This window comes from Sinocyclocheilus anshuiensis, unplaced genomic scaffold (assembly GCF_001515605.1).
Source record: "Sinocyclocheilus anshuiensis isolate Anshui unplaced genomic scaffold, SAMN03320099.WGS_v1.1 scaffold1162, whole genome shotgun sequence".
NCBI classification, from domain to species: Eukaryota; Metazoa; Chordata; class Actinopteri; order Cypriniformes; family Cyprinidae; genus Sinocyclocheilus; species Sinocyclocheilus anshuiensis.
Genome location: NW_015540875.1, coordinates 578,079 through 597,586, shown reverse-complemented (window position 1 = coordinate 597,586; position 19,508 = coordinate 578,079). Strand labels below are relative to the sequence as shown.

At 35.0% G+C, this 19,508-nt stretch overlaps 2 protein-coding genes across 2 annotated transcripts in view; both read right to left on the bottom strand.

Annotated features, from left to right (window-relative positions):
- LOC107688251 (protein argonaute-3-like) overlaps positions 1–3,738 on the bottom strand; it is a 33,551-nt gene extending 29,813 nt beyond the window's left edge. Inside the window, exon 1 of the mRNA XM_016485877.1 lies at positions 3,022–3,738. Coding sequence (XP_016341363.1) covers positions 3,022–3,040 — 19 coding nt within the window. The 5' untranslated portion in view covers positions 3,041–3,738. The remainder of the gene's footprint in view (positions 1–3,021) is intronic.
- A 7,252-nt stretch (positions 3,739–10,990) lies between these two features.
- The window catches only part of ago1 (argonaute RISC component 1), a 43,227-nt gene continuing 34,709 nt past the window's right edge, over positions 10,991–19,508 (bottom strand). Inside the window, exons 14-19 of the mRNA XM_016485793.1 lie at positions 19,152–19,242; positions 15,576–15,770; positions 15,077–15,211; positions 13,828–13,929; positions 13,544–13,743; positions 10,991–12,215 (exon numbers count right to left, since the gene is read on the bottom strand). Of these exons, the coding sequence (XP_016341279.1) occupies positions 12,107–12,215; positions 13,544–13,743; positions 13,828–13,929; positions 15,077–15,211; positions 15,576–15,770; positions 19,152–19,242 (832 nt within the window). The 3' untranslated portion in view covers positions 10,991–12,106. The remainder of the gene's footprint in view (positions 12,216–13,543; positions 13,744–13,827; positions 13,930–15,076; positions 15,212–15,575; positions 15,771–19,151; positions 19,243–19,508) is intronic.

The following is a 19,508-nucleotide window of genomic DNA, read 5'->3' as shown; positions in this document are numbered from 1 at the left end:
TATGTTCATTTGGGGGGGGGGGGGATGTTTAAAACATGCTTAATTTTTAACTAGACTTTTTACTAGGTTTTACATAACTGCATTAAATATTTCCAATCTTGACTGCAATGAAAGTTCAGTTGAAATTGTGGTTCAAAATCACCCTAATAAATACATTTTGATAATTAATCATTGATCATTAATCTATAACCTCTGAAGATGAACAGCTTGCTTTACAAAACTACAATAATGCATTTAAAAAAAAAAAACAAGCAAAAAGGGAATATCTGAATATAAAAGCTGAACTGATAACTAATGTTTAATTTAGGGAAAAACTGTTTAATAAGGTTATTTTGATTTTATACTGTGTTTTTACGTAACTGCAATAAGCATTTGCAATTTGGTTGAAATTATTCAAAATCACCCTTTTAAGCCATTTAAGAGCAAATATATATTGACATTGACAGACAGCGCTCGCGGCCCCCAAACTATTGCACCATCACACTGGGCCCCCCAAACAAACCTTCACTATACTGGCTATCCACAATGCCAGTGTAAGGCAAACTGCACTCACCATAGAAACCACACATAGCATGTCATCAGTTTATGGGCAATGGGAGGAGATCGAGGGGCTTTTGTTGAAACAAAGGATGTAACTCTTCCTCTGCTTTGGCACTGCCATCAAACAAACAGCGGCAATCAAAAGTCAATGCAGCACGCTGTGGCACAACAGCACAACTACTGGGAAAAGCTGGGCACTTTGATCATTAAGTGACTTCATTCTCTTGAAAGGTTCGAAAAACAGTTTATGCAACCTGCGCGGGAAAATGACATGATTTTGGCCTGTACCCACCCACCTGTAGCCTTACCTCAAAATAAGACACGCCGGGGGCTTCCAGTCAACAGAGGCCCTTCTTAGATTGGTGACAGGAAACATCTGGTGTTATTAAACACCTCGAGCCATGCCATATTTAGCATCAAACCTAATAAAACCGCACAGGTTAGGTCTCTTCACGGTCACTGGCCACTTAGTTCCCACAGCACAGACGCAAAGACTCACAGGGACAGAATCACAGAATCCAGTGAACCGCAGAATCCAGTCACAAAAATTGAATTTACAATATAATGTGGAATGTCACGTCATTTGGCAGATTTTGGATGGATAAACATGCTTTTTTCGTCAATAAGTTTAAATTAACCATTAAAAGAGAATCCAGAAAATTTTAAGCATACGAAAATTGAATCCAGACAATTTCAAAATGGAAAAAAAATTAAATACCACCTTAATAAATTGTTGTTAAATTGTATCATTTTCATGATTTCAATTCATTAGACATGCTTTTTGAGTGAAAAATCCAAATGGGAAAAAAATTATTAAAAAAAAAGACTGAATTTAGAGAAAAAAATTCAATGGAATTTGGGGGAAAAAAATAAAACAAATTTCATAGGGCCCTAAAATTAATATTTTGTTACCTTTTAATAAATTATTGTTAAATTGTATACATTTCATGATTTCAATTAATTAGACATGCTTTGATGAATAATATTTAATTTAACTATTAAAATGAATCCAGAAAATGGAAAAACATAATTTGGGAAGAATAAATCAGATTTCATAGGCTGCCAATTACATTGCAAACTACTCGGGGGCAAAAAATTAAAAAAAAACATGTCAATCAACCCCTGTACCCCAAAGTTACATTATTTTATACAATCTTGAAAAAGCCTTATTTCTCAGCAATAGTACAGAACCATTGAACATGTTCTAAGGGAAAATCCAATGCACAATATAGCCTTTCTTCACAAAGCCCCTTCAGATTGGGGTATTCCATAGGTGACACACAATGCAGACCCCTGAAATATCACCTTATTAGTCAACACAGAGCAAGCATCACAGCTACAAGCAAAAAGGAATACACGACTTTAGGGAAGTGCACTTAAAAATGGGAAATGTGCCAGTGATGAACTTCTGACCTTGATGTCAGTGAGGTTATGAGAGGTCACTCGTCTGACCTGATTCTAACCCACACTTACTGCTGGTTACACGAGGCAAACCACCCTCATCATGTCTGACCAGTGCTTCATCACATCACAAAATGACTCATCGTCAGCCTTTAAAATGCCCACGATGAGGCACAATGAGACAGTTGCTCTGATCTAAACCATACTACAAGACATGTACGAAGAACAGTACAAACATGAACTCAGTATTTCACAGAAACGCTTGACTATGGTACAGTCAAGCAGTCCTAAAATGAGAATTCTAGTGGAAAAGCTTTCGAGACACTTAAAAGCAGAAATGGACCCATCCTGGCTTTTCAAGACCAACAGGATTATGTTAGTGTCTGATGACCTTATTACCTTAAAATCAATTACTTCAGTTTTTGACACAATAATGGCTAAATACTTCATTATTAGGAAATACTTAAAACATTCAAATCACAAGTAAAACACTAAAAATGAATTCTTAATTTTATAAAAAGGTGAAGTTATTATACAAATAACACATTAAATAAATGTATTAAAAAATGTTTTAAGTTAAAGGTAAAAATACTGGTCAAACCGATTGTTGTTGTACTCCTGATAATTGTGTTTCCACACATTTTAATCAATGAAATTCACACTGAATTACTAATGAATCACTGTAAAGATGAAACAATGAAAGACCAATCTGTGAATCGGTTTGACAAAACAAGAGACACAAACCCGCATAATTAGACCTCACAAAAATCATTAGGATATTAAGTAAAGATCATTTTCCATTAAGATATTGTCAATTTCCTACTCAAAACTTAATTTTTGATTAGTAATATGCACTGCTAAGAACTTCATCTGGACAACTTTAAAGGCGATTTTCTCAATATTTAGATTTTTTGCACCCTCAGATTCCAGATTTTCAAATAGTTGCATCTCAGCCAAATCATAACAAACCATACATCAGTGGAAAGCTTATTTATTCAGCTTTCAGATGATGTATAAATCTCAGTTTCAAAAAATTGACCCTTAAGAAGGTTGACCCTAAAGACCCAACATCATACACACCTGTAGTTCCGATTTCCATTCATGAGGTCTCTGTCCGGTTCCGTCCCCGGCTCGCAGTAGACGAACTTCAGAAACTCTACGGTTCCGTTAACCCAATGCGAGCGTTTCCTCAGTTTAAGGGCTCCTAATAATCCAGTGTCCCAGAAGCTCGTATATCAGAGGAGAGGGGGAGGTTCGGTGCCTCCGTATGTGGCTCGAACTATCCGGTCTGGATTTCAGGTTCGATTGACAGACTGACGTGACGGCAAGCTAGCCAGCCAGCTAAGACGAGAAGTTCCCCTGAATACAGTCCCGAATCGCTGTTTCTGTGACGGCGACGCCTTCAGAAACGCGTCTTTGGAAAGACTGAGGCGGTTTGTTGAGGTGTTATGACGTTATAGCGAGTAAAAGTCAACTTATGTCGCCTCCGCTCTTCGACACAGCTAGCCTGCTACTGCTAGCGGCCAGGCTAACCAGCTAAGCTACATTCCCATCTGTGAGGGGAAAAATCCGCGAAAGTCCCCGATCCTCCATGAATTCCGTCCTCGAAGCTCGAGGCTTTTCGATGGCGCGTACTCCCTTCGTTTTACGCCGACGGTGACACGAAATAAGTTGGGAGCTGAACTCTCTCTCTCTCGCAGGGTTTCTCTGACACTCAGTGCCTCTGCGATACTCGCTTCAGCTAAATATGGAGCGTCTGATCCGCCGCGAGCGCGACGCACGGACCTGCCGCGAGAGCCGCGCGCTGATTGGCTGCGAGGGAAGGGACGTGGTTTAAGGCAGCCTCATCATCATCATCAACAACTTATTAGGCCTCATTCATCTTGGAAAAAATCCTTCGCAAAACCATTCAATTCTGTCTACTCACTAAATAATGTTGGGTTAAAAACATTTAGGTATAGCACCTGCCCATCTGTTGGCTATAGGGCTCTTAAATTAGAGATGCACTGATTATTTTTAAGGGCACAATAATATGCAGAGATATTTAAAAGCATAAGCAAAACAATAAATACATTTTGGTTATTCATTGCTCTATTTATGCTTTTTCACACAATAACAACAAAATCAATCATCAATGAATTGGGTTAAAATCCAGCTGGGTTAAAAGTTACCTAACAGAACTCACACCAGTATTTTTTTTTTTTAAATGTAAATGTTTACAAAATAAATGTTCAAGAACGTGTAAAAAAAATATTAAATTCAAAACACACAAATGTGCACATAAAACTAACATATTTTCAAGATGTACAGTGAATTCAAAACCAACAAATGTGTATCAATTCATATTCATTCATATCAAAACATACACACATGTGCACATACAGTATGCAAAAATAAAACAAACATAACATACAAACATATAATCGTAAACACAAGTAACACAGGTTTTTTCAACTGCTTACACACAAAATGTTTACTTGTCACACAATTTCTGAAACCGCTAATTCTTGGCCTTTGACTCAGTTTTCAATTTCATAAAACACAAAAATCTAACAGGAATGAATATTATGGCAAAGGTGTTTGCAAATGTTTGCTTTTGAGATGTGTTTGTGATATTTTGAATGCAGTGCTTCATTTTGCAAGAGATGTGAGGCATTTAGCATTTTGTGTGTGCAATTTTTGGATTTGTCTGTAAAGTTTTGAAAAAAAGAGGCGAGGTTTTGAAAATGTAAGCAGTTGAAAAAACTGTAATAATAATAATAAAAACAAATCTGCTGGCTGCTGGACCTACTGATGATCAGTAAAATAAAACGTTTTTACTGATCATTAAAGGGGTCATATGATGTTGCTAAAAAGAACATTATTTTATGCACCAAGAGCTGGTAACACTCCAAAGAGAAAGGAACAATTGAAATCGCATCATATGACCCCTTTAAATACAACAAGTATCCTTAAGTGTTTAAGGAGGAGGCAGTGTGTTGAAGGAACTCTTGGAATATTAAAGACTGTGTGCTGCAAAGCTGCTTTGGGTAGTTGACGTCATACACGTAGAAAAGTTTGCAACACAGATCCACTGCTTGTAGTAAGGTCTTCTGTTCCATCGCCTCCTCGTTGAAAGTTCTTGGAATTAGTACAGCAATGCTGGTGTCATCCAGTAGCGTAAAACTTTCTCCATCCACTCCTTCCTCTGTGATACGATGAAGCAGAAGAAGAAACATTTTACAGATAAACTAGTAAACTGGTTAGAGCTCAATTATGGCAAAAATATCATGAACACAATTATTTTAGTCAATATTGAAATCGCGATTAATTAGCATGATTATTGGTGTTATGAACAGCGTTATGAAGTCTTTCATGAAATTAGTCATTTTAAATATCAGGGAAGTTTCACAATTGTCAATACTTAATTAAAAACTAGTACTAGGTTAACTCATGTGAGTAAAATTTACCACACTTACATATTTGACTGATTTGGTTGTTAAGTTTGGACTTGTAAGGAGGAACAAATGTACACCGCTGTGAACGAAAGGAAGCTGTGCTGGACGGAATGCGGCAGCAACACACTAATCATTTCACCTCATTTATCTTTTTTCATAATTGTTGGAAGTCATAATTGAAGTTGTAAGTCAAAAGTTTTTGAACAGTAAGATTTTTTATATTTTTTAAAGAATTCTCTTCTGCTCAGCAAGCCTGCATTTATTTGATGCAGCAAAAGAAGTAATATTGTGAAATATTCTTACTATTTAAAATAACTGTTTTCTATTTATTCTATTTAAATATATTTTCAAATGTAATTTATTCCTGTGATCAAAGCTGATTTTTTTAGCATCATTACTCCTGTCACATGATTCTTCAGAAATCTTTCTAATATTCTAATTTGCTGCTCAAAAACATTTATTATTATTATTATGTTGAAAACACCTGAGTATAATTTTTTCATGTTTCTTTGATGAATAGAAAGGTCAGAAGAACAGCATTTATCTGAAATAGAAATCTTTTGTAACACTATAAATGTCTTTATCATCACATTTTTATCAATTTAATGCATTCTTGCTAAATAAAAGTATTAATTTCTCAAAAAAAAAAAAAAGTATACTGACTCCAAGCTTTTAAATGGTATAGTTTATAATGTTACACAAGCTTTTTATTTCAGATAAATGCTGATCTTTTGAGCTTTCTATTCATCAAAGTATCCTGGAAAAAAAAATGTACTCAACTGTTTTAAATATTGATAATAATAATAATAATAAATATTTCTTGAACAGCATATCAGCATATTAGAATGATTTCTGAAAGATCATGTGACACTGAAGAATAGAAAGCAGTTATTTTAAATAGTAAAAATATTTCACAATATTAATGCTTTTTTTGTATTTTGGGTCAAATAAATGCAGGCTTGGTGAGCAGAAGAGAATTCTTTAAAAAACATAAAAAATCTTAGTGTCCAAAAACTTCTGACTGGTAGTGTACATGTATCACTCATTTAAATAGTTGACTTACCTTGAAATGTTTTGATTAACTGGCAGAGATTCCACTGTTTCACAGAAGAATCCTTTGTCTAAAACATAAGTATAAACACATTTAGTACAACACATTTAAAAGAAACATGCAAATCTGTCATAGCTTCATGTGAGAAATGGCTGTAATTAGAGGCTATTCTAATAGATGCATAACAATATTCAATATCATGTGAATAAACCATAAAAACACCGCGGCGCGGTTCAAATGAACACCACTCTCTCATTTAGCATCAGTGTTGGGCTAGTTACTCAAAGAATGTAATATATTACTCATTACTAGTTACTCATTTCAAAAGTAATATTGTTACTTTACTTATTACTTTCTGGCAACAGTAATTAGTTAAACTACTAGTTACATTACTTTTTCTTCACGCCCCACAGAAATTGTAACTGTGTATCTTCCACATAAAAGTGATTGATAGTGATGTATCGAAGTAGAAGTGTTGTATTAATCTCATTAATTCTCATGTGTAGCTTGAAAACTAATATTATTACTGAAATCTTGTTAGTAATTAGTTACACTACTAGTTACTGCAAAAAGTAATATTATTACAGTATCTAAGTTACTAGTTACTGCCCAACACTGTTTAGCATCTACCGTTTCCCATGTATAAATGTGATAATCACTAGTGCGACCAAACAAACTCTAGTCAGAACAGGTCTGGAACACTCCATTAACTGTAAAATAATAAGTTATCGCCAACAATTTAAACCTGGCCTAATGGTAAATAGTGATTTCAGTAACATACTTAAAGGGGTGGTTGATTGCGATTTCACTTTTTTAACCCCGCCCTCGGGAAAAGGCAGCAAAGGGGGCGAGGCCATGCTGCGCTGCTTCAGAGAAGAGGAAGATAAAACTAGAGGTGCACGTAAAAATCTATTCATATATGAATCGCCATTCTGTCTTCTAACGATTCTAATGGATTCAAAAGTTTCAAAATCAATGTTCTAAAGCAGAGGTTCTTAATTACTCTCTCACTAGAGGCGGTTTAGCCAATCACAACACACTGGGCTAGCTAACCAATCAGAGCCCATCGCCTATTTCAGAGGGAGGGGCTTCATAAAAGAAGGAAATGATCAGGGTATTTCTCAGAGATGGGACAGAGCAGTGTGGAATAAAGCTAAATTATGTGAAAAAAAAATGCTTTTTTTTTAGCATTTTAGGCAATCAAGTAGCGACTTCAACGAGGGGGTGCATAATCTGGCAAGGGTGCAGAATTTGGCACAAAAATTTGATTTTTTTTAATTAATTTTTTTATTTGAACCGTCGCCGCGGGAACCAATTTAACCCAACGCTGGGTTATTACTAAAAAGAACCCATCGATGTTTAAAAAATATTTTTAAACATATACCATACATATACCAAATATTTACCAATGTTTTAGAAAATAACCCAACATACTATCTATCTATCTATCTATCTATCTATCTATCTATCAGCTAACAAAATTTTGTTCTAAGAACGTTTCGCTTACGTTCCTATTAAGTTATGAAAACGATAGGCTATTTCTGAATGTTCTCTGAACGTACTAAACGTCCAGTTTTCTGAATGTTTCTTGGTTATACAAACGTTAAGAACATTCCACTTTATAATTGTGCAAATATTATGGGAACGTTGCTTTTGAATTGTCTCTGAACATTCTGAAACATTTCAAAATGTCAGACAAACTTTCAACTAAAATGTTTCAGGAAAATAATGAATGAATAATGTTTTGTGCTAATGTTTTGAGAACATTATTAAAGACCAGATAACTAACTTTCATTAAAAAAAAACATTTTATTAATGTTAGTGTTTGTTCATAACTTTGAGAGAACTTTGCCAAAACGTTATCCAAAGTTCTTAAAATGTCCCAGCTGAGGGACTATCTATCTATCTGCTAACAAAATTTTGCTCTAGAACATTTTGATAACGTTGCCAATAAGTAATGAAAACATTATTTCTGAATGTTCTCTGAACGTTCTAAATGTCGTTTTTTAAACGTTTCTTGGTTATACAAATGTTAATGGAACATTCTATTTTATCATTTTGCGAACATTGTGGGAATGTTACTTTTGAATCGTCTCTGAACATTCTAAAACATTTAAAAATGTCAGACAAACGTTCAACTAAAAAGTTCCATGAGCAATGTATGAATAATGTTTGTGCTGTTTTGAGAACATTATTAAAGACTAACTTTAACTTTCATAATAAACATTCTATTAATGTTACTGTTTGTTCATAACTTTGAGAGAACTTTGCCAAAAATGTGTTGTGTTCCTTGTTAGCTGAGTATCTATCTATCTATCTATCTGTCTGTCTGTCTGTCTGTCTGTCTGTCTGTCTGTCTATCATCTATGTCTGTCTGTCTATGTCTGTTTGCTAACAAAAAAAATTGAGAACATTTAGCTAATGTTCCCATTAAGTCATAAAAATGTTATTTCTAAATGTTCTCTGAACATTCTGCTGTTTTTAAAAAATGTTTTAAAAACGTTTTTTATTGGTTATACAAACGTTAAAGGATCTCTCAATCGTTTCTTTTCCATCTGTTCGTAAAACCGATAACATGAATTATAATCTTAACCCATTCAATAAACTAGAAAAGATGATAAGAGTGATCACTTTACTTTACTTTACTTATTAGGCCTCATTCATCTTCATAAAATCCTTCATAAAACCATTCTTAAATAAACTGTAGCATTCAATTCAGTGCAATAACTTGCGCAAGAATGAATACTGATAACATGAATTATGGTGTTACGGTGTGAATTATGGTATCCATTTAATAAAGCAGAATAGATGATAAGAGTGATTCTACAAAGGATGCATGAAAACACTATTGATTAAAGTCAACATGAAATCAAAATGGACCACAATCACTTTCCTGGTCTAATGAAGCATGCATTGATCGGTGCATGTTATTCCAAAGAAAAACATTGTCATCATTTATCAAAATTTAAAAACTTGCTTTTTCAATTTGAAATCTGGTTTCTGTTCGAAATGTTGTATTTTGGAAGTAAATGGGTTGTAAATGGTACGTCAATAGAATTAGATGGACAAAAGACTGTCACTGCAAAAAGCAGTAAATAATGAAATACAGCTGTGTATTTCAACCCCAGACCCCCTCACATCTGAAAACAGGACTCAGCACAGTATATAATAAAAAACAACTTTTATTTTCTTTAAAAAATAATCGTCCCGAACAAAGTCCTCTCACTATTACATAGAGCCAAAATGACTTGCTTATGTGTTCATTCATTAAATCTACTGGGAAGTGCTATGATGCGGACTGTTCTTTATCAGTGGCTTAATATTGCTTAAATATTGAGGTCGGGTGAAGTTCACTCTCCAATTACGCTGTCACGCACCTCCATCTTCTTCATCAGCCATGAGGTGCTGTGGCTTCTGAGAGTACTGCATCAGAATATTTAGTCTAGGACAAACCGGATCAATATTGTACAGCGGGCATCAATAAAAATCACCTCGTTGGCTTGGTAAAACCTAATATTTAAAGGCATGTCTTTTGTATACATTTCATAAACGTGAGTTAAAATAAAACATGGTCAACCGTTACATTAAAATCCCTTTGAATTCCAACAAACCGTTTTTGGTGCTTTGAGGCGAGTCTTTCGACCTTGTGGAGACTCTTAGCCACTTTTTATAGCAGTATAAAAGGAAAAGTTCACCAAAAAATGAAAACTCTGTCATTATTTGTTCACCCCATGAAGTGTTATTTGTATGCAGCTGTGGGGAAAAAAAAAAAATCCAGATTCGTAATGACAGCTTTTTCATTTTAAGGCAAACGGGTGAGAAAGTATGGCATCAAATGTTATACGGGCTCAGTCTTAATATGATTACAAAGAGGCTGCAGTTACAACACCAACTCAGTTTAAACATGCATTTCATACATCCACCACATGACATGATTACATGGCATAATGCTCCCCTAACCCGCGGAAAAGGCGTTTTCCGGCATGCCCACATGCTCGCTGCACCGACGGGCGCCAGGCGAGGGTAAAAAGGTGCAATGATACTGGCAAGTGTTAAATGTGCTTGTTGGGAAGGGAATGTGGCAGTGTTACCAACGGCACGTTTGAAAACAATGCAGAACGGCTATGACGTGTGGTGATGCGACCCAACCGCCTTCATGAGCCTGTGTGGGAGAGAGGACAGGCTCACTATATACAAACAGCTATTCCTGCATTGTTCAAGCCCCCTGCATATCATTCTCTTCTGTCATCTTAAACATGGCGTGCGGTTTTCTTTATGACTGCTCTCAGTGACCTTGAATTGCTTCGTGTACAGAGGCCAGTGGAAGAAACGGTTTAAAGCAGGGGTGTCAAACTCAATTCCTGGAGGGCCGGAGCCCTGCAGAGTTTTGTTCCAGCCCTGCTCCAACACACATATCACATCGTTTTCAAATAAGCCTGAAAGACTTGATTAGTTGGATCAGGTGTGTTTAATTAGGGTTGAATCTAAACTCTGCAGGGCTCAGGCCCTCCAGGAATTGAGTTTGGCACCCCCAATGTAATGTGTGCTCACTGATGGTGGATGGTAATTTATACTGCCATAAAAATACTCCAATTCTTCTGAATTCACATGATAAATTTATGTAAGAAATAGACCAACAATTAAGTGATTATTAACCGATACTCGTCTCCACTGCAGCTCTCAAATCTCATTTACAGCCTTATTTATAACATAAAAAGCAGAGTTTAAAAAATAGTGAAGAATAACTCAAATTTATTTGAGTCTTTTTCTTACACAAATCTAAAATACGACTTCCAAAAGTTGGATTATAATATGCAAGTCATGCGGACTAGTTTTATGACACTTACATGAAGCTTCACATTATAAATCACCATCTATTTAGTGCTGCATTGAAAACAGCTCGTTCCGTTTCATGGGAGAATCAAAACAATCTAGGGTTTGCAATGACACAATTTTAAAAATCATCATTGCTGGGTGAACTATTCCTGTAAGTTCAGGAAGATTTATGTGCACAAAAAAAAAAAAGTGAGCAAAATCATCCTTTTCAAGTGCAAGTAAACTGCACGTTTTACAGACGAGGGCCCTTTTTCACCGGTTGGCATGGCGTTTGGCTGGTGCATAATGCTGGTTTCGGTGTTATGCTGATGTGAGAATGCAGCGATGCACTCAGTGGTCCATCTATCGTTACGCTAATTCGGCCACTCTCTTAACTAACGGCGAGTCTAAAATCGATCCGAGACACCTGCGTCTGCGGCTTCTGCCTGCGCTTCTTCTGGGCTCGCGGTGCCTTTCGACTAAAACTAAGTGCTAATGTACCATGTCATTCACAAAAATAAAACTTTTAAAAAGAAACTTTCACAACAATAAAAATAATGCCAAAGGAAGTAACAATGATTCCTCCATTTGGGGCGTTTGAACTCTGGCATCAGGTTAAGAGGCAGCTTTGTGGTGGCATACAAAACGACAGCTTCGTCTGCGTTCCTTCCCTCCGTATTGCATACATACGTACATGTGGGAGTGCGAAAGTAGTATACAATAATACACAATAAAAAAAAATGAAAAAAAAATGAGCATAGTTCAGCCAGATTCAACGAAACTCAAAGTGTGAGACTCCATGTTGGGTTCTGTGGGCTTTGTGGGACTGGTAGCACCCGGTGAACTGGCTCGAGGGGTGTGCTTAGGCAAAGTACATGGTCCTCATGGTGTCGTGGTGAATCTGTACGGCTTTGGCCAGAGCCTGAGGATCCCGACCGTTACTCTGTCCCGAGACGTGACTGCCCTCCCCGCTACAAACACAGAGACCAGATAAAGAAGGACTTCAAAACTGATATTACATGCATTAGAGTATCAAAAGTGGCAGGTCAGTCACTTATAATGTTAGATTAAAATATTTCAAATAAATGCTGTTCTTTTGAACGTTCTATTCAAATGCATCACGGTTTCCCTAAAAATAAGCAGCAAATAAACTGTTTTCAACATTGATCATAATCAGAAATGTTTCTTGAGCAGCATATTAGAATGATTTCTGAAGATCATGTGACACTGAAGACTGGAATAATGATGCTGAAAATTCAGCTGCGCATCACAGCAATAAATTACAGTTTACAACATATTCAAAAAGAAAACAGATTTTAAATTGTAAAAATATTTCACAATTTTACTGTATTTTTGATCAAATAAATACAAAGCAGAAAATATAAAGAAAGATTTAAAGCTCTGTTCTAAAACCTAGTGAGCTGACTACCTAAACAGCATTTTTTTTAAATCTCTTTCATGTAAAGCACTTTGAATTACCATTGTTTATTAAATGTACTATATTAATACATTTGTAAGCGTGTACTCTTGCCTTGCTTAGGCTTTGTGGGCGTGTTCTAGATACAAGGGATATTTTTTTTAATCTCAATGAAAACTATAAGAATTGCATGTATCCTTTCAGAAAAGGCAAGCCCAGAATGCACTGCAAAAAAGCTCAATAAATAAACAAAAATGACATGTAAAGTGAAAGAAATGTTGATTATAAACAATTCATATTTATTCAATACTGAAAGTTTCCACAACAAAAAGCCCAATATATCTCAATCAGTATTATAATATTAGTATTGCAAATTGCAGTGTAAAATAAAAAATATTTATTAGGCCTATAATTATTAAATATTCATTCAATATTTTATATTTATTAAAATATTCAATATTTTAAATATTCATTATATAATAATAATAAGTCCTATATATGTGCATGCCTATATATAAATATGTTTAAAATAAAAAAATAAAACTCTTACTAAAAATGTATTTGAATAATTTATCTATTCATTTGCATGTCATGCAACAGTGTCGTTAAATTATTGAAATATCAACCTACAACTTTAGAGGATACTTCAAATAAATATTTTATGTCTAAGGGGTTTGGCTGACAAAACAAATGTTGGGAACCCCTGATCTAGTAGACAAGGAGAAGCAGGTCAGCGGAAATGAACAGCCCTTTAGAATGTAGTTTTCTATGTAGGCAGCAAGGCAGCTCACTAGGTTTTGGAACAGAGCTACAGTATTCAGCTATATAGCTAATGCATTTTAGTAACATTTAAACTACAGATGCTCGTGATCTTGGCCTCACCTGTCATGCTCTTTATCCACCAGATGGTATCGGGCACGGAAAGCCACGAGTCTGGCGTAGTACGCAGGCGCTGGGATGGAGACGGAGCGGGTGCAGCGCACGTATGTGTGGCACAGCTGGTAGGTGAGAATCTGCAGCTCGTCAGCCGTAAAGCGATTGTCGTCCCACAGGACATAGTAGTGTGAGGGTCGGCTGGTGCCCTGAGACGAGGACCACAGAACGTCACACCACAGTCACAGGCACACGGCCATGAATGAATGTTTGCGCCGAGTCTGTGAGCTCACCTGAATACCTGCATGACTGCACAGGTAGAAATCAAACTCGAACGGATGCGTGATGCTGGTGTCGACCGTAGTTCCTGCTGGAATGTTCCCACTCTTCCCGATCTGAGCAAAACCACACGGATTAGAATCAAGATTGCTAAATTAACCTAAACTATATTTATTAAAAAAACTCCTCATTACTTAACTGAAAATAAATAAATAAATAATTTCAGCTAGCTGCCAAGGCAATATTTCTCATTTTCATTTAAAGATGAAGTACTAAAATAACGAAAACTAAATGAAGAAAAACTAAAACCATAAAATAATTTTCAAATAAACTTCAAATAAAATAAATTAACTAAAATAAATAAAAAAAAACATGAAAAATCCAGCTAGTTATTATTTCAGCTATTGAATTACATGTAAATTTTTGTTTACATTTTAATTTTATTTTTTTTATTTAAAGTATTAATTAAAAAAAAAATTACTTTTTAATTTATTTTAAATTTAGCATTTATTTAAGCTATTTTAAATTAACATATCTAATTTTGTTTACGATAAGCTGAAGTATTAAAATACCTCAAACTAAATAAACTAAAACCATAAAAAACATTATAAAATAAAATTAAATAATAAACAAACTTAAAGTAGTTTTAAAAATCTGTTCTATTTTAGCTAGTTGTGGAGGCAACCATTCTCATCTTTGTTTAGTTTAAGTTGAAGTTAAAACTTAATAAATACTGCGTAGACAAAATATACAAAACGAATGAAATGGCAAAACACTAAAACTAAAATTCAAATAAAACAAAAATAAAATCAAATTCAATATATTAACAAAATATAGTGCCGTCAAACGATTAATCGCGATTAATTGCATCCAAAATAAAAGTTTTTGTTTACATACTATATGTATGGATACTGTCTTTATTTATTATGTATAAACACACACATACAGTATATATTTTGAAAATATTTACATGTATATAAATTTATATTATTATATTATATATAAATATATTTAATATATAAACAGCATATTTTTCTTAAATATATACATGCATGAGTGTGTATTTATATATACATAATAAATATACACACTACACAAACATATAGCTATTATGTAAACAAAAATGTTTATTTTGGATGCGATTAATCGCGATCAATCGTTTGACAGCACATAATAATATATCAATGATACTAAAATAACTCTGCTACAAAAATAACACTTCTAGGAACGTCAGCTTTAAAATTCTGTTTTGCAGAAACTCACTCTTTCAGATTTATCAGCGCAGAAAAGGCGGGTGTGGTGGCGCTTTTGCACTACTACGTAGGTGATGCCCGGCTGGTAGTCCTTCTCCAGCTTGATGCAGGCGTCTCTGATGGCCAACAGCTCGTAGTGCAGGATCTACACAAGGACGCCACATTTACGATGCAAATAAATGCTGTTCTTTTCAACTTTACATTCATCAAAGAATCAAGGTTTCCACAAAGATATGAAGCAGCACAACTGATTTCAGCATTGATAATAATCAGAAACGTTTCTTGAGCAGCAAATCAGCATATTAGGATGATTTCTGAAGAATCACGTGGAGTAATGATGCTGAAAATTCAGCTGTGCATCACAGGAATAAATTACATTTGAACAGATATTCAAATAGAAAACGGTTATTTTAAACTGCAATAATATTTCACAATTTTACAGTATTTTTGATCAAATAAATGCAGCCCAGGTGAGCAGAATGAACTGAATGAACCATAATAGTGCTTACTTGTGGTAACTGTCCTTCTGGTACGCCGTCCCTGTAGAAGATGATTCTGGTGGGTTTGAAGCGGGTGGACTTGTAGAACTGGATGAGTAACTCTCGCACCATGTACGACAGGTCTTCAATGATCTCCTGTCTGGGTCGCTGTACTCGTACTGTAGCGCAGTACCTGCTGGGATGAGCGTCCATACTGCCCACCACCTGCACAGATGAGTCGTGTCAGAGCGCGTTACATCATAATAGCATGCTGCATTAAAAATTAGGTTAAAAAAACATGCAAAATCCAAATTAATTCGAAAACGAGATGGGAGTATTTAGACGCTGATCAGATATGCTACCATTCAAATGTTTGGGGTCAGTACGTTTTTTTCATTTTTGAAAAAAGTCTTTTAAGCATTATTTGATCAAAAATACAGTAAAATTGTGTAATATTATTACAATTCAAAATATGTGTTTTGTATTGCAATATATTGTAAAATGTAATTTATTTCTGTGATCAAAGCTGAATTTTTAGCATCATTACTCCAGTCTTCAGTGTCACGTGATCTTCAGAAATCATTCTAATATGCTGATTTGCTGCTCAAGAAACATTTCTGATTATTATCAGTGTTGAAAACAGTTAAGCTACTTCATATTTTTGTGGAAACTGTGACACATTTGATTTTTCAGGATTCTTTGATGAATAGAACAGCATTTATTTGAAATAGAAATCTTTTGTAACATTATAAATGTCAACGTAACGCATTTTTGTTGAATACAAATAGGAATTCATAAAAATCTTACTGACCCCAAACTTTTGAATGGCATTTTTGAATGTATCAGACTAAAAATTAAATGTCAATTATAAATCAATAAACCAAAAAAAAAATGTTTTTGCTGTTCACACACAAGCAACATGAGAGAAACAAACAAAGGGTTGCCAAATGTGGACATTTGGGATGGATTTTTACCTAGCAACCAACCAGAATACTTAAAATGACAAAAAAAAAAAGCTACAAAACAATAACAAGAAAGAACATGACACAACTGTTTTAAAGGTAAACAAAGTAAAAACATCAGAGCAATCAGTGAAAAATCCAAACAATGCTAAACAAATGTGACCCTGGACCACAAAACCAGTCATAAGGGTCAATTTTTCAAAATTGAGATTTATGCATCATCTGAAAGCTGAATAAATAAGCTTTCCAACGATTGAATGGTTTGTTAGGATAGGACAGTATTTGGCCGAGATACAACTTTTTGAAAATCTGGAATCTGCGGGTGCAAAAAAATCGAAATACTGAGAAAATCGCCTTTAAAGTTGTCCAAATGAAGTTCTTAGCAGTGCATATTACTAATCAAAAATTAAGTTTTGATATATTTACGGTAGGAAATGTACAAAATATCTTCATGGAACATGATCTTTACTTAATATCCTAATGATTTTTGGCATAAAAGAAAAATTGATTAATTTTGACCCTTACAATGTATTTTTGGCTATTTCTACAAATATACCCGTGCTACTTAAGACTGCTTTTGTGTTCCAGGGTCACAAATGTGACTGACTGCAGAGAAAGTACAGAAATCTGCTGCCTCCTAGTTGCAGAAAAGCCAATGATCATCAGCCGGCTGTCGTCAGCAGTTCATCCAGCCTCTGTAGATGTTCTCGCCATCCGTCTGCGTGACTCAGCCCTTTGTCACCATCGCTTGGCAACCGGCGAAAGAGTACACACTTACAAGTGGTTGCATGCGCAGGGCGGGAGGTGACATCATTTCCTTTGCGTCTGTGAGTCACCGGCGAGCCATTTTCCCTTTTCAAAGCTCCCATCCTGTCCTGCCCACTTCCGGCTCGTCCGCTCTTTCACTCAGCCCGTGCTCGGAGCCACTTCTGGAGCCGTCAGCAAACTGGGCGGCACTCGGCCACAAAGAGCAGCAGGCTGGTAATTACAGCCTTCGGATTGAGACTCAAATGAAGTGGCTTTCGGCTCAGGTTGGGTTTACAGAGAGCTGGGTTACATTTATATAACTTCATTATGTCCTGGAGCAATAATAGCTGCTCTTGTTATATAAGACATCTGATGACTGGTCCATTCAAGAAAGCTGCTCGAGTACATTATCATGCAGTTTTGTTTAGATTTTGTATATCTAGCTTTGAAAACAATGTAAATTGAATTAGGCAGTGTATAATCGTAAATATGGCATGAATTAAAACGAAGTATATAAAAATAGACCCATTGCTGGTAAAGGAACAACTTAAGCTCCATCAACAATCGCTACAGCAGGCAGTCGACGGGGGGACACACCTTTTGACTAATGAATTTCCATCATGTTTCTAATCGTTTGCAATTTATGATTATTATTTATAAAAATTGTTTTATAGAGTTTGCAACCACAAAAAGTGACTTCTAGCTGATAAAATAAAAAATAAAATAGAAAATGCAAAAAACAAAAAATTCATTTTCCAGCCCTTGAAATCACAATTTCAAAAATCCTTGCTATCTCTCTAAATCTTTTGTCCAAGTTTGAACACAAATTCTGATCATAACGTCTACACATACACTGCTATTCAAAAGTTTGGGGTTTTTGAATGTTTTTAAAAAAATAAGTCTCTTCTGCTCATCAAGGCTGCATTTATTTGATCAAAAATACAGTAAATATTCTGAAATATTACTACAATTGTTCTATATTTGAATATATTTTAAAATGTAATTTATTTCTGTGATGCACAGCTGTATTTTCAGCATCATTACTCCAGTCTTCAGTGTCACATGATCTTCAGAAATCATTCTAATATGCTGATTTGCTGCTCAAGAAACAGTTCTGATTATTATCAATGTTAAAAACCGTTGTGCTGCTTCATATTTTTGTGGAAACTATGATACATTTTATTTTTCAGGATTCTTTAATGAATAGAAAGTTCATAAGAGCAGCACTTATTTGAAATATAAACCTTTTGTAACATTTATAAATGTCTTTATACTTTTGATCAATGTAATGCATCCCTGCTGAATAAAAGTATTAATTTCTTTTAAAGAAAATCTTACTGACCCCAAACTTTTGAACAGTGGTGTTGTTGTTGTTTTTTTTACATTTATTTGCTATGATCTGCATTCTTTCTTTTTGATGCCAGACTATTATTGTTGTATAAACTGGATATTTTTTATCAATTTTCCCTACCGAAAATGTGAAGTTGCTCAGTAATATGATACTATACTATGTTATAAATATGAAAGTATATAAATAATACTAAAATCACTGAAGTGATTTTACACATTACAGATTTTTTTTTGTAAAAATCCATATAAAACTATACAAACTGTGTGCCACTCAGAACTGAATTTAAATTTCAACTGAACTGAATTTGAATTGAGGTAGCAAACCGGATTTCTGCCTCTAAACAGCACTTAAAAATAGCACAAACTCCTGTCTACATGACTATAGTTTCAAGACAGTGTGATAGTTGCTTATAATGTGCCAGTTATTCATGTGAGGTCCGCTGATTTTAGCGTAAACAGCTTCTCAGCCCCACTTGAATTTCAAATCTCATTCAAAATGCACACGTGATTTCATGAGAACAGCTGAAAGTGTGTGTGACGTGCTCACAGCAGTAATAGACGGCTTCTTCCCATCACCAGCTGGCGGGTGAGTGACATCTGCTCCGAGGAAGATCACCGGCTGCTGGAACACTGCCGACCTGTGCAAAGGTTCAAATAAAGTGTCAACGCTCAAGCTACACTACCAGTCAAACGATTTTGGACAGTAAGATTTTTGATGTTTTTTAAAGAATTCTCTTCTGCTCACCAAGCCTGCATTTATTTGATCCAAAATACAGCAAAAGCAGTAATATTGTGAAATATTTTTACTATTTAAAATACCTGTTTTCTATTTGAATATATCTTAAAATGTAATTTATTTCTGTGATCAAAGCTACATTTTCAGCATCATTACTCCAGTCTTCAG